This window comes from Hippocampus comes, unplaced genomic scaffold (genome assembly GCF_001891065.2).
Source record: "Hippocampus comes isolate QL1 unplaced genomic scaffold, H_comes_QL1_v1.1 scaffold2, whole genome shotgun sequence".
Taxonomy (NCBI): Eukaryota; Metazoa; Chordata; class Actinopteri; order Syngnathiformes; family Syngnathidae; genus Hippocampus; species Hippocampus comes.
This window is the reverse complement of record NW_017805139.1, coordinates 1,792,149-1,806,767: the sequence shown is the minus strand read 5'-3', so window position 1 is coordinate 1,806,767 and position 14,619 is coordinate 1,792,149. Positions and strand designations below refer to the sequence as shown.

The 14,619-nt window shown below is 39.7% G+C and overlaps 1 protein-coding gene and 1 long non-coding RNA gene across 2 annotated transcripts in view; one reads left to right on the top strand and one right to left on the bottom strand.

Moving 5' to 3' along the window:
* The first annotated feature begins 2,123 nt into the window (after positions 1-2,123).
* lgr4 (leucine-rich repeat containing G protein-coupled receptor 4) overlaps positions 2,124-14,619 on the top strand; it is a 32,655-nt gene continuing 20,159 nt past the window's right edge. Inside the window, exons 1-2 of the mRNA XM_019867241.1 lie at positions 2,124-2,911; positions 13,820-13,891. Coding sequence (XP_019722800.1) covers positions 2,727-2,911; positions 13,820-13,891 — 257 coding nt within the window. The 5' untranslated portion in view covers positions 2,124-2,726. The remainder of the gene's footprint in view (positions 2,912-13,819; positions 13,892-14,619) is intronic.
* The window catches only part of LOC109514305 (uncharacterized), a 12,906-nt gene continuing 3,850 nt past the window's right edge, over positions 5,564-14,619 (bottom strand). Inside the window, exons 2-3 of the long non-coding RNA XR_002167964.1 lie at positions 10,880-10,882; positions 5,564-5,575 (exon numbers count right to left, since the gene is read on the bottom strand). This is a non-coding gene — a long non-coding RNA (uncharacterized LOC109514305). The remainder of the gene's footprint in view (positions 5,576-10,879; positions 10,883-14,619) is intronic.

Sequence of the window (14,619 nt, the reverse complement as noted above, 5' to 3'; positions counted from 1 at the left end):
TATTAGATCAATCAGTTCACTCCAAAGTGCAAAGCTTTAGGTCGAAATCATTAGGCCATGTGAATCTGCATGTCATCGTAATCCCTACAAACTGTTTCAGTCAAATTTGACCTGCACTGACATTTAACACCAATAAAAATACCCTAAATAAGATTCTGTCCCTTTGAAAATTCCGGTCTTAAAGTGACACAAACTACACGAAAATGCTTTTCATTCTTTTGTTCAGGTGCTACTAAGTTTATATATATATATTGAAGCTGTTCCCCGTCAAACTTGGCTCGTGTCAACTAAAATTGATTTAAATTCATGAAACTTGTGGTTATGGTGGGAATCTAGAAACTGTCATTTATTTATTTCCCATCAATGCTCAGACAAGCAACGCAATTTGTCGGTTTTGGCTTGGAAGCAACTGTTTCAATCACAACCTTCAGTAACTGCTTGTAAAAACCAAAAACATAAATGTGTTAAATTCGACACACTCTACTACTGGTAACACAAACACATATGCGATAGATTAACATCTTTATAACTTCATTTCTTCAATGCATTGTACCACAGGATGCATTCTGAGAACCATAGCTATGCAAAACAGGGAGATATGACATGCCCGTGCCAATGGTGACGTTACAACTTGTACAGCCCAAGTGTTGTCCCATTCCATGTCTGTGAATGTCACAAATTAAAAAAAAAAAAAAAAAAAAAAATCCAGGATGCATTTTCTGTCTTGACAGCACACGTTTTGGCATTGACATAAAAGCGTCATGAAAATCAGTTGTGAAATGAGCCATTGATGGCCTCTTTTCAACAGACGTGTTGCTTTTGATGGTTGACACCTATGTCTGTGAGCTGGGCTGCTAGTTATGACAATTGAAGTGCTCGCACATTTGTAACAAGCTAATATCTTGCTGATCGAAGTGGATCATGAGAACAGAGTTCACATTAGCATTGGCATCTAACTTCGTCGCCGCTCAGTGCAGGTAAAAGCCTTCGATCGCCACAGAGATTCACAATGAACTGAGGTCACAATCTGGGCCTGTTCCGGACGTTCAGTGTTTCGCACACAGCACTACGGTATTTGACATGACATCATGATTTCTTCTTCTTGAGTTTCCTCATTCTGTCCAAGACAGTAATGAACATCATTGTATGGGTGCCAACCAGTATTCAGACTGTGTCACCACAATTGAATGACATGGTAACAAAAGAACAAGAAGACAAACTTTTGAAGCCAAAACGCTGGTGAAATGGTAGGTATTCCTAAATGTTACTCGAAGTCCTGCAGTCTTCAGTTTAATTCGTTGCACAAAACTGTGCTCCTTGAGGGCGGTACGATGGTCGACTGGTTCGCACGTCCACCTTAGAGTGCAGAGTTTGAATATTCTTCCCTCCGTGGGGTTGATCGGGGGACAAGTTTCCTCCCACATTCCAAAAACATGAACAACAAAAATAAAAGGGCACTGTCAATGATATTGATTCAATCGTTCAATCACAAAAAATATGTGTCGATGTGTGGCTGGCATCGATGTATGTTAGTCCTGCGCCTAGCGATGTAGCGAGATCCCAGGGCAGACATTTTCATTAAATACCATGCAACACAACTTGTAATTATTGTAAAAATAGCATAACAACACTTAACTGCCAGAGAACGGCGATCAACCGTGAACAAAATGTAGGTTAAGATCCCCATTTATGCCCACTTCAGCGTCTGAAAATATCAGAACGATTGCCTCAAGGTTTTTGATTGAATGTACGCTGCTCTCCATATATGCTTCACTATAGACAAAATCTTAACTTCTCAACATCATAAAAGTACGAGCAATGAATGCAGCAAAACGTCTGAAATTATTAGAACGATCTCCCCAATATTTTGGATTTCGTGGATGATGACCTTATGAGTGGCGATGGAGAGATTACATTTTTTTTTTTTTTTACATGAATTGTTGTACAGTATACCACCGTTTCAGTCAGCCTGATTTGTGGATAGTAATTTAGTGGTTTCTAATCGTGAACTTGCAGCGGGTTGTGATTGAAGCTGTCTGAAAGGAGTGTGCAAGGATATAGTGCAGGTTTAACTGTCACACAAGCAAAAAGTAAGCAAGCAAGAAAGCAGCCAGGCAGCCAAGCAGGCAGACAGACAGACAGAGACAGACAGTCAGGGCCCAGTCCTTCAGGTTGTCCGACAGGGTGCCTGCAGAGCTTCACGCATGCTGTTCATATCAGGATTCCGGAGCGTGAGGGAGGGAATCGGCGGTGAGCGGTGCAAAACAAAGCAGGGCGGCAAATGATTGTTTGCGTCGCTCAACTGAAGCTTCCAGAAACACTTGAAAGAGGCTTTTCGCTTTTGGCACGAGTAAGCGCCACTCGTTTTGTGGTTATTTAATGGGGCGACAAGGTAGGTTACCGCGGCTGTCGCCAGCACTACAACTTTATCTTCGTAGACTAATGCGACGCACAGTCAGTGTATGAATTGTCTCTCCGCAAGGAGTGTCGCACGTCTTCGGGGACCATGTTAGTTTTTTAGCAGTATCTACACGTTTACCGTGCATTTTTGTTTTTGTTCAAAGCGCGCGAACGCTTAACTTCGATCAGGCTTCCTCTCTTCATGCCGAACCACCACATGAGAGGTCGGCGTCGATAAGACTACAAACAAAGGCCCCCCTGTTTTTCCCCCCCGTTTATTTATTTATTTATTATTATTGGAGTCACCTGAATCTACACGGGGGGAAATGCCTTTGGGTCTGTTCTGGATGTGTTTATGGTGCTTCCTTCGTCCCGGAGCCACCGGCCAAGGACAGTCGACTCCGGCTGTTTGTTCCCTCTCATGCAGCTGCGATGAAGATGGAGGTGCCGACTGTTCCGGGAGAGGACTGACCACCGTCCCGTCTGACCTCAGCGCTTTCACCTACTACCTGTGAGTTTTCGCTCAAGTCAACACCGAAATTCATCACCCAAACACGTATGACAAGCGCGAGCACTGACTCGGCGCAACACTTTAGGATACAATTGCCAGAAAACTCCATTGATGGTGTTTGTGGTTGTGTATGGACTATTTCATATCTTCAGGGTTCACTAAGGCAAGTTGGTGAACTGGCAACTTTCTATTGCAACAGCAACTCCGAGGACGTCATTTTGCAGACTCGTTTTGCACTGATTGAGCTCATGGATGGTTGTAAAGGAATAATTTCATGGGAGGTGTGTGAAGTGTCACATAGTACAGTATTAGAAAATGCTCCAGCAATATTGGGTACACTTGCACGTGCTAATGTAATTTGTTCACGCATATTTACTAATACATATTCAAATATAATCAATAGTGTTAATTATTCTACATATATTAGTGTGGTATACACGTCGAACAGCACTGCAACACACTGAGAGGTGCTGTTAATATTTTGGTTAACTTATTACCTGTCAAGATAGTTGAAATGGAAGAAACAGGTCTCTCAGATGCAGTGCAGTCGAACGCAACCAAACAGTGTGTGAAAATGTTTCAGATTGGGGTATTTTCAGGAAATAACGTGATCAATTCTTCAACTGACAATGGTATTTGTAGTCACAGCGTAAAGGTTTGGTTTAATTTCTGTGTTTGTTGATCTAATTCAGCAAGTGCAGTATTCAGCACTGCCTTGTTTCAATGTGCTACGTGTGCAAAATAATCACGTTAAAATTAGTAATGGGATTTAATAACCATAATTGAAGTTTGTGTCCATCTTACACGCGCACCACCAGACATGTTCAAACTTAATCGCTTGTAACTTGATAGACATTAGGGGTGTCCCGATAACACTTTTTCACTTATCTATATATTGCAGCCTAGAGTACTGTCCGATACCAATATAAACCCGATTTATCAGCAGGAATGTTACCTGCTTTAATTTATGTTTTAGTATGAGAGAGCTAGAAGAGACTTGATCAAGTGATGCTATTCAAAGAACAATAGTCAGCAACAGCAGGTATGATGAAAATAATGACCAATTTATTTCAAACATTTGGATTGCATGAATTCAACTTCAAAGAATGTACTGCACTTGAATAAAATACATACAAATTAAATTAAAATGCCCTGAGAAATAACCCTAATGAAAGAAATGAAAATAAATTATACTCTTTGAAGTGCAAAATAGCAATTCAAGTTTACTTCAGTGCATTCGGAATCATTTTTATACATTCGTTATATGTGGGAACGGAGTCTGTAACGGACTGCTTGTTTGTGAGTGCTAACATCAAGGATTTTGGATGTAGAGCGATATGACCCAATGCTGATTTTTTTGGGCTGATATTGTACCAATATCCGAAGTCCATATCAGATCGGGACACTCCAATGAGACAACTCATGTTTGTAAGCAGCACAACGGGCAGGTCTGTTTTACACAACACTAAGGATACTATTCATGATTGCTCCAAGAAGGAAGCTTTCCAGTTTGTTTCACAACTTCTTGGTGTTATTCATTAACTTGTTTAACTACCTTGGGACGTGCATTGAGAACACTTCATTTGTATTGCGGCATCAAGAATGGAACTAATAAACTAACCGGCCACAAATTCATCACCACTGATTCCAGGAAAAAAAAAAAATCCAATAATGCAGGGTCCATTATTTTGATGCAATCATTTCTATTTTTGTTCCCTTCAGAATCTGAAAAAGAAAGAAATGCAGCTTTTGTTCCTCTTCAGCAGAACCAACACTAGGCTAATTGAAGTCGCCATTGTTAGGAATGTTTTCAGAATAAGTAAACAGAGGAAGTGAAGTTATATACGAGTCCATCAAGACATGATGTTACACTAGGCGTACTCTTGAGAGACCAAGCTCCTTTCCATAGTTTTTGCTTTTTGAAAAGGCTCCTGTGTATTACTGCTTTGCAATCTTACCACGAAGCACAGTTTTGACGTGGTATCACCGTGTTGGCAAGCACTCAGCTGTTTGTTTTGTCTTGCTGATGTTGTTTGCAGGCTGATGTGAACTTCTTATGTGCATACACATGGCTATTTCACCACACGTTGGTCGATGTGACAGCAAGCTACTTCAATGTGCAGTCAAAACTCTTTTTGCACCGTGAAAGGTTGTTTGTTCCCACTCGCTGTCTTTCCTCATTTGTTCTCCCAGTGTCTTGAACTTTGGTTGTCCTCTACCACTCCCTCTGCCTTTTGTATGTGGAGTGCTGGGGTTTGGGGATCGTGATGGATTAGTGAGACATATTGCAGCTGCAAGAGCTCTTTGTCTCTGGGCTAATGCCTCTAACAATCATTTGCTCCATATGTGAAGGTTAAATTGCATGTTTTTTGTCATCTCTGATTGTGCTCATCGCAGATATATTTCCTCGTCTCGGGAGCGGTTCACACTTGACGCTTTTTGCCTTTGTGAAAGGTTTGCTTTTGCACACAAGCATTTAACAGATTCAAACAATTCACTTCAGGTAGACAGTCAGAACGTGTCAAATGATTTTCTCAGCCTTGTGCATGAATAGTGCATGTGCACAGATTGTATCTTATCCTGTGACTGCATCAATTTTGTGGCTGTGGTTATGCCATATTTCTGAGTTATCCACTTGTCCACCGTGAGCCCACATAACACCAACTGGCAGTTTTTACGTCTTAGTGGTGTAAGTGGTCATGTACTGAAAAGGGGAGATTATGCGTTATGAAAAGTGGCTGTATTCAGCTCTCACAACGTGAATTGCCTCTCAGCCCAAGAGACTGACATTTTATTTAGCTGATTTCATGGTCTGCTGCCACTAGAATTCAACTCTGTAAATGATTAACTTGTCATGCAACTTGATGTGGGCATGAATAGTAACCGTCAGATAGAGTCGGATCATAATCGGCATCATGGTGTCATCGATTTTCATTGGTCCTCAGTAAAACACCACACCAGCACAGTGGCTCAGTAAACAAGAAAATTATTTTGGTTGCTGTCCAATGAGTAGCCTGGAAATGATCTCAGAACAATTCTCAGCAGGAAGAGCAATTTGAAATGTGGTTTTCATGCCTCCTGTTTGCCAGATACGCTTCACCTAAATTTTAAATAATTCCAAGTATCGACATATTGAGGTGTTTAGCACACTGAGACAAAGAATGGAACGTGTGCACTCTGCGCAGGAACAGGTCCTAAAGCACAAGTGTGCTGAAATTATTGAAAGTTGTTTGCAGCAAATATGTACGGTATGTTGTGAACTGTTTTACATTTTGACTGTGAGTGAATAGGTATTTAAATTATGTGTTACTCAGTGTCCTAGCTATTGTACAAACCCCAAAGTCGTCACCTCTGAGGTCCGTTTCACAAAACAGGTTTAGTAATAACTCCGAATCGGTTAACCCTAAATTTAGGCAAACTGATTTTTCTGTTTCAAAAAGGGAGGTAATTTTAAACCGGAGAAAGAGGGCTAACTCTAGCCTTTTTCAGCGAGAGAAGTAACTTAAGCTCTCGGTCTGTTACCGCAGTAACAGAGTCTTTGAACCTAACCTGGTCGGGAACAAGGTTTTCTCAATGAACCTCAAGGTTCTCTCTGTCTCGACCCTCTTTCAGAACCACACGCTCTATTTCATTTCCTCATTCATTCAGTCACCAGACGAGTTTTGGCGTAGCCTAACACTGCTGTCTGTCATGAATAAAAAAAATAAAATAAAAAATCACAGTCAGTATACAAGAGGTCTAATGGGCACATTAGGTGGAGACAAACATGGCATGTCCTTTTGAAAATGATTCCGGGGATGAAAGTGCAGCATTACTGTGCAGAGAATCGAATATTCTTCAGGAAGTGGTTATCAGATCATGCATAGATGTTTTAACACTGTAGGGACTGTTTTTTGGTTATTTACTGTATTGTCAACTCCCGCTATTTGCTGGGAATGGGGCCAGTTTGGCCCACAAATAGACACAATTTGCACATATTTGACGATCGTTGAAATGCATTGGGGAAAAATAATAGCAATTAAAACCTAAAAATTCTCCCCAAAACACCGATGAACATTCTATACACTTAAATTAGTTGGAGATTCATTTTTAACGAGATGCCCGACTGCAGCGAGACCCTGCAGTCTCTGCAGTAAATGTATGCTCAACGTGTGGGGGGGGGGGGGGGGGGGGGGGGGGGGGGTAGGCAAGCCGAAATGGTGAACAGGCAAGTCAAGCTCCTCGTCATGCCATGTTGTGGGCCAACTGAGCTTTTATTTTGAAATTGGTCTTTACTTTGGCGATGTGTTATAAGTATTTTAGGAGCTTCATTGACACATCCAAATGACTCCAAAAACCAAATGAACTGTTTCTCGAGGTAAGAAAAAAAGTGAATATAATATTTAATATTTATTAATTTGTTTGAATTTGATGGACCCAAATTACTCCGTCATAGTTTACTGCGTTTCTATCAACTCTTCTGCATTCTGAAGTTTCAAAGGCAAGCGTAAATACTTCTACCTCAGTCTGTTTTGTCTTACTTTTGCCTGACCAAGGTGGAGATTGTGGAACGGGTGGCGGCCGGGTATCAGTGGTCCTATAGTGAAGCCCATGCAGCCTGCCTGCATTGCCGCTGTACGTTTTGAAATGAATGATCGCCTTGTTCTTGGTCAGCAGAGGTGAAAAAAAAGTCAGTCAGTTAAAACAGCAGGACTTCTGAAAGGAAAATATTAGCGCTATTTACACCCTTTAACTTCCGAACACTTTTCATGTATCATCTTTTACTACCGTCTTAGGCAGTTTCTCCTTGTGCCGGGCTATTTCTGTTTTGTTTTGACTTTGACCACAAAATTGTAGGTTGACGTTTGGTTGTATCTGTTCAACAGTGGCTGATAGTGAGAGGTTAGGGTTGAGGTTTTTGCCGTATTTTAACAGCTGGTTACAGGTTGGTCATTGAAAAAGCAAGTGATTTATGACACTTCATTGTTGCAGCAGCACATTCATGATGGCTGGAATGTTCACATGCATAATACAAATGTAGGCCGATTTGAATTTGCATGATGGATATGCGGTTTCTCTCAACTGCCACAATAATATCGACGCGTGGAAACGTTTTTCGATTTAAAAAGTGACAGTGATGAGAAAATTCATTTCTGTTGGGCTGATTGCATGTCGTGTCTCATTAGTTTCGCTGTCCTTTAGCTTGCATACCCTACTTAGCCTTTGTGTGTTCCCCCATCTGTGTCGAGATCTTGACAAAATGCATGTGAATACATGTGGTCAACAAATTTACAATTTTAGTCCATCTTTTTAGTCCGTCTGGCTCTTTTTCTGTTGGGGAATTGTGTTTTTTTTTTTAACCATTGAACTAATAAAGATTTTGCTTTTCTCAAAACAAGTCTGCCAATTGTTTCAGCTTTTCGGCTTTCTCTCTACGTGAATAAACAGCACATGGGATTGATATTTAGCAATACCAGGTTGTAAAACCATTTAAACAATTCATCATTTATCGCAGCTGCATTTTGAGTGTCCTCTTCCATCTATCTTAGCAGGGACAGGACAGCACAGGCCAGGGACCTTGATGAGTAAAGCAGCCAGAAAGTGAGGGAGAGGGATCATCATGCAGCACTCCCATATGCTACGTTTCTCTGTGTGATTACAAAAATTGGTAGATTAAATCGCGGCACATACTGCTTGCTCAGGAATGTGTTTGGACGATTCCAAGTGGTGGCAGATCCACAGTAACGGTTGCATTACTTGTGTAGGGAATAGCAATAACAATCAGGCTGTTGTCTATCCAGTAACTGGAAAACTGGGTAATTGTCGACGGGACATGGATTTGTAGGGACGTTGAGCGTTCTGGCATGGAGCCACCATGTAATGCTGCCGTGTGTGTGTGTGTGTGTGTGTGTGTGTGTGTGTGTGTGTGTGTGTGTGTGTGTGTGTGTGTGTGTGTGTGTCGGGGAGTGTAGTTGGAAATGCAGAGGAAGGGCAATCTGATCCTTGTTGCATTTCAGAGGCCCACAGAGGTCCGAGAGAGATCTGGCAATGAAATTCAAGATGACTAATTTGAGAGTGAAAATGAAGGAAGGGTGCAGGATGCCGCTTTACTTCAAAATTTGTGATGTTCTTCAAAATTGATGCTTTGATTGGTGACTTTTGTCTGGAAAGCATCTTTGTGGATCCCTCGTCAAATTTATCATTTTTGCCATCACAGTAGTGTCTGTTTTTGGATGTGAAAATATGGCACTTTGTTGTTAGTTTTTTTGTTTGTTTGATCTCTTGCATGCATCTGTGATCCTTTAACACATGTCCTGATATTAGCTTTTGTGTGGAAGCAAATCAAGTCCTGAGTGCATATTTGTCATGCTGCTACATGTTTATCTTGAAGGTGGATTGAAAAATGAGCATCCCTGGGGCTGAAGTGAAGTCAAAAACTTTTTAAAAAATCTCTTTTGTTATTTCCCTCATTAAAAAGCAAAAAAAAAAAAAAAAAAAAAAAAAAAAAAAGGAGAGACTTTGAAAAGCATTTGACCATGTTTTTAGTTCGGCAGAAATAATCATTTCTACATAGTTCTAAATTATTGCTCAGGTGCTGTTTGTGTTCCTTTTCTTAAATGGTTAATGTGATTTACAGTGTGAAAAAAAATATTACATATATAAATTATTATTATTATTTTCTTTTTTTTTTTTTTTTTGCACAAAACTTACATGATGTCAACAGTGGTTCTGTAAAATTCCGGAGAGTCAAGTGTTCCAAATTATTCTGCACAATATAAAGAAATAAGTCGGATTTGTATCATTACATAACGAAAGAAAAATTAAACAACAAACACCAACATAAATAATTTACAATGTTCAGCCACTGTTTACCACGCTGACATTTATTGCGGAAAGACTCCGTCAGTGGGGACTTTGTTCGAGGAATACACAAAGATGGGCAACATTTAGGGTGGCTTTAGACTGAAAAAGTTTCAAGTCTAATATAATTACTGCAAACCGGAACTCGGGGAAAATCAGCAACGGCAGCTGAACGATTAATTGCGTTTGCAATTTAACTGAGGTATGATTAAAAAGTGATTTGCTAATTGCAAAGGCTGCAATTTGACTGGTTACCGGGAGCGGAACGGATGTCAATGCTGTTATTAAACCCTGCTGTGCAAGGTGCTTGTGATTTTCGGTGGATTTCCATCTCATGAAACCTTGAGTCAAGTCCATGTTTTTGCGGTCCACGTTGTTTTTATCTCGTATTGTGAAAATGAAAAGTTGATATGTGGAACTGGTAAAGCCACAGATTTGTTTGCATTTTTGTTGTAATCTTCACTTTGTGTGATTTCTTACTTATTTACAGTTAAGTATACTGTATACTTATGGGCGGCCCGGTGGTCCAGTGGTTAGCGTGTCGACCTCACAGTGCAGAGGTGCCGGGTTCAATTCCAGCGCCGGCCTCCCCGTGTGAAGTTTGCATGTTCTCCTCGGGCCTGTGTGGGCCCCCCCGCCCCCATGACCCTTGTGAGGATAAGCGGATCGGAAAATGAATGAATGAATGAATGATATATTCTTATGTTAACATGACACTTGTCATTGTATACACTTCCAAGACTGTACGTCAAAGTATGTTGTGAATGAATTTATACCATTGTCCTAAAAAAAACAAAAAAAAAAAACAAAGAAACTTAATTTCTTGGACAAGCGAATGTATAATATAGACCGAGTATCGGGGTGTTTGAAACCACTTTTGTCAGACCGATACCAGTACATGTCCTTTCGCTTGATTACTCACTGATACCGATGCCACGACACCGATACTGCTAATAGTTTTGACATGTGAAATGTCAGTTAAATCAATGACAAGTAATTTAATTTAATTCTGACAAAAGACAGAACATTCACTCTGCAATAGAGAGTTAAAGTCTAAGATAAAAGATAAATAACTCTCAATTCAGGATTTCTTTGTAATAAACAAAAGTGCAAAATAAAAGTATTCACTCCCTGAGTTTTATTATTTGTTGAAAATACTGTGAGTTCAAAATGAGAAGATTTAATGCCAAACTGTTGAGCATGACACAATGAAGTTGGAAAACAAGGCTGCAAATTATGGCTGAAAAATCAGTGAAAAAGATTTTTTCAGCCATTACTGATGATCATTTTTTTAACATATTCAAAATGACAAAAAATATCAAATAGATGAAAGATAAAATACTACTATCCAGAGGACCATTCAAAATATCTGAAAGCAAAACTAGTTTTCAAGCAATACACACTGTAATTGTATAATGTCATGTTAATATGCAGTGTTGTTTACTGGTAATTAATCGAACTGTAATCATGATTTGGACTTCTCACGATCTTATTAACGATATTATGGGAAGAATCATGGTGTGCTTGCAAGTTCCTGACATTGCGCAAGTATCCTGAATGGACTGTGTTGCTTGTGCGGCAAATGTGTTCCATGCATGTGATTTTGCCCTCCTTGAGTGTGCTTTAAGCTCTTTGACACCCCAGTTGGAGTTTACTGTCGAACTAAATGTCAAAAAGAATTAACACACATTCAAGACTCGCTTTGCTTTAAAAACATTGCCAGTTCCAATGCTGAAGTCAATGTAAAATCCCATTCACTGTAAATTAGCATCAATCTCAAATCGCTAATATTCACATTCAAACACTGGCGGAACACATAGAGACAGATAATGTAACAATACTCAAAGGCACATATTCTAGAGTCAAGTCATTTGCGAACCTTTTGTTCGAAAACGAGGAAAATGAGACCCAAGGTGCTAAGTTAGCCCAATAAGTTTCAAGACTTATGAACATGAATAGTAGAAAAAAAAACAGAGTAAGGTCAAGTCTATATGATAATTATGTAAGGGAAATGCTTATTCATGCTTTGAATGTGTGCAAAAATGCAATGCAGCAAAAGTGTGGATGTAGCAGAATGAAAATGCAAGTGGCTTGAATTTCACATTATTTGCTTGGTTATTTTGTACTTGTAGTCAACAGGCAGGGATGATTGGGCATGATGGTATGATTTAAATATTAAGTTTTGAAATCCGTGAGTAATTGTTTTAGGCCTGGGCTGACATAATAATCATGCGAAAAAAATATCACAGTATTATGGTATTAAAAATATAGCTCTAAAATGACCAGTTTTGGGGGAAATACAAACAGCATTTCTTTCTCCCCATTGAGCACCATCCATTTTATTTTTAAACAAAAGAGAATATTTGGGACAAAAGAAACATGTCCCATGCTAAGTTTAAATAAATAAATACATTTTAACATTCTTCTTCTGTTTTGACTCTTTTTCGTAAGTTGCAATATCCAATCACCAGTGAACTATTTTTAGAACATCCCTGTGGGCTACTCATGTTCTCCCCGCTGGCACTATTCCATTTTTATTTTGAAGGCCCAAGCCACAGACAAAAGTAGCATCCGTGTTGATCGTGACCCATTCACCTCAGAAGCGGAACGTTCACTCAACTCTGCAATCAGCCAATGAAATTGTGTCCTGCTTGGACGTTTTCTCAAAAAAGAGAATGGCTCATTACCAGTGACAGCTAGTATCAGCACTTATTGAAACCTTGACTTATCAAAACCACGGTGAGCTGTCAAACCGTAAATTGGCCAATGCCTAAATTGTTTTTATTTATTGTGATTTCAATATCAATCAATATAAATGTGAATTTTATCTTTACCATAATCGCCCAATCTTACTCCACATCCATGCTCGCCTTTGTCATGGCATGGTACACTGTGAATTGGTTCCCAGCCAATCGCAGGGAGCACATACACAAACAACCATTCACACTCACACACAGGGACAATTTAGAGTGTTCCATTAGCCTACATGCATATTTTTGGGATGCGGGATGAAACCAGAGTCCCCGGAGAAAACCCCCGAAGGGATAACATACAAACTCCACACAGGAAGGCCAGAGTCTGGTTTCGAACCCCAAGCCTCTGTAGTGTGGCGGACGTGCTAACTAGTCATCCACCGAGTTGACCCTCTTGAAACCTCCTTTGCAAAATAGAATCTTCCATCAAATTTTGCACTGGGGCGGCTCGTACCAAGGTGGCTGTTTCATCAAAGTTAAGTCACACTTTCTATCGACAACAGGTGTACATGTGCGCACATACTTGCGAAGATTTGCATTTTTATGTTCAGTGTATGTGTGTATGTATGTATGCATGTATGTATGTATGTATGTATGTATGTATGTATTAAATAAGTTATTTATTTTCCTTCCTTCCTTTGAAATAAAATGGCCTCTCTTGGCTCAATTGCGATACACTGTCATTTTGCATGTGGCCTGACCAAAGTAAATAAATGGACCTTTAACTCATTGGAAAATTTGTTAGCAACCCTTTAAGATTTGTATTTAACGATGCCTGATTTGATTTGTGTTTAGTAATCTCTCTAGTCTACACCATTGCTGAAAATATTTTTGAGGGTCTCAACCCAGTGACAGTAGTTTCCTGACTGACGCCATTCCAACCAAAGTCTGTGGCTCCTGTACCTGTTTTTTTTTAATACCTTCTTTTTTATACGCACGCACGCACACACACACAAACACACATACACACATACACATCTTCCTTTATGGATGCCTCCTAAATATTTGTTGCCAATGTTTTTGCTTGTGCAGCATATGATCTAAACAAAAGTTCCTGACCCTCCCGACTTTTCAGTCAGGAGCATCTAACTGAATAGGAAATGTTAGAGGGTCATTGAGATATACAAATTGATAGGATGCAATGCATATCAAAATGTTTTCTTTATTAAGAACCATCCCTCTCTGACCTCGAGAGACCTTCAAACCGTAAAGTTGTTTTCCGTGTATTTTCAACATGGGTGAGCCATGTCAATGCATTTTGTGTCTACAGTCGACAAAATTGTAAACTAATCTTGTTTTTATTTCTTTTCCGCAGAGATCTGAGCATGAACAACATCACTGAGCTTCCAGCAAATGTTTTCAAGAACTTCCCTTACCTTGAAGAGCTGTGAGTGCATGCCATCTTGTTTCATTGGTGATTCTATTGACACAGTACAAATGCTGACATGAGGGTTCAGCCTGATGGTATGGACCTGGTTATTTGAGTGAACACTGCAAGGTAGTACAGCCGGCACACCGTGTTTTACTTGCCTGGTTAGGAAAGAAAAAAAAACAAGTTCAAATTATACACTTCACTGAGCAAACATAAGCAGTTAAAACACAATTTAAAAAGATTAAGTGAGGTCTTAAATCCATAATAAAGTCACGTGACGTCTTATGTCGTTCTTGGGCATTTTTAAGTGGCAAACATCTAACCTCTGCGAGTGTTTGTCAAATACTTCTCGTTCCGGCTCAGTGCTGGAGGGAGTTGGCAACGGTATCAGCCTACCTGATATCAAGTGTCATGCGCCCCAGAGAATGCGAAATGACGAGTACCTAAATGAACTCCTGTGATTCAAACTCCACTTGGCCTTTGCGGGAATGCTTTTTTAGCTCTCTTGGATCTTTCAGCAAACGCCTCTTTTTCATCCACCTCAATCTGCTTAAAATAATAAATAGTCATTTATTGTCAATCGTCATTTATTTACTTTTCAACATGCTGTCCAGAAGAATGCATGGGAGTATAGGTGAAACAAGTCCTCGAGTAATTTTAGTACCTTGATTTAATAAATACAATTGACAAAAACAAACTTTGTCCCTCAAAAAACAACCCCCCCCCAAAAAAAACATATATAT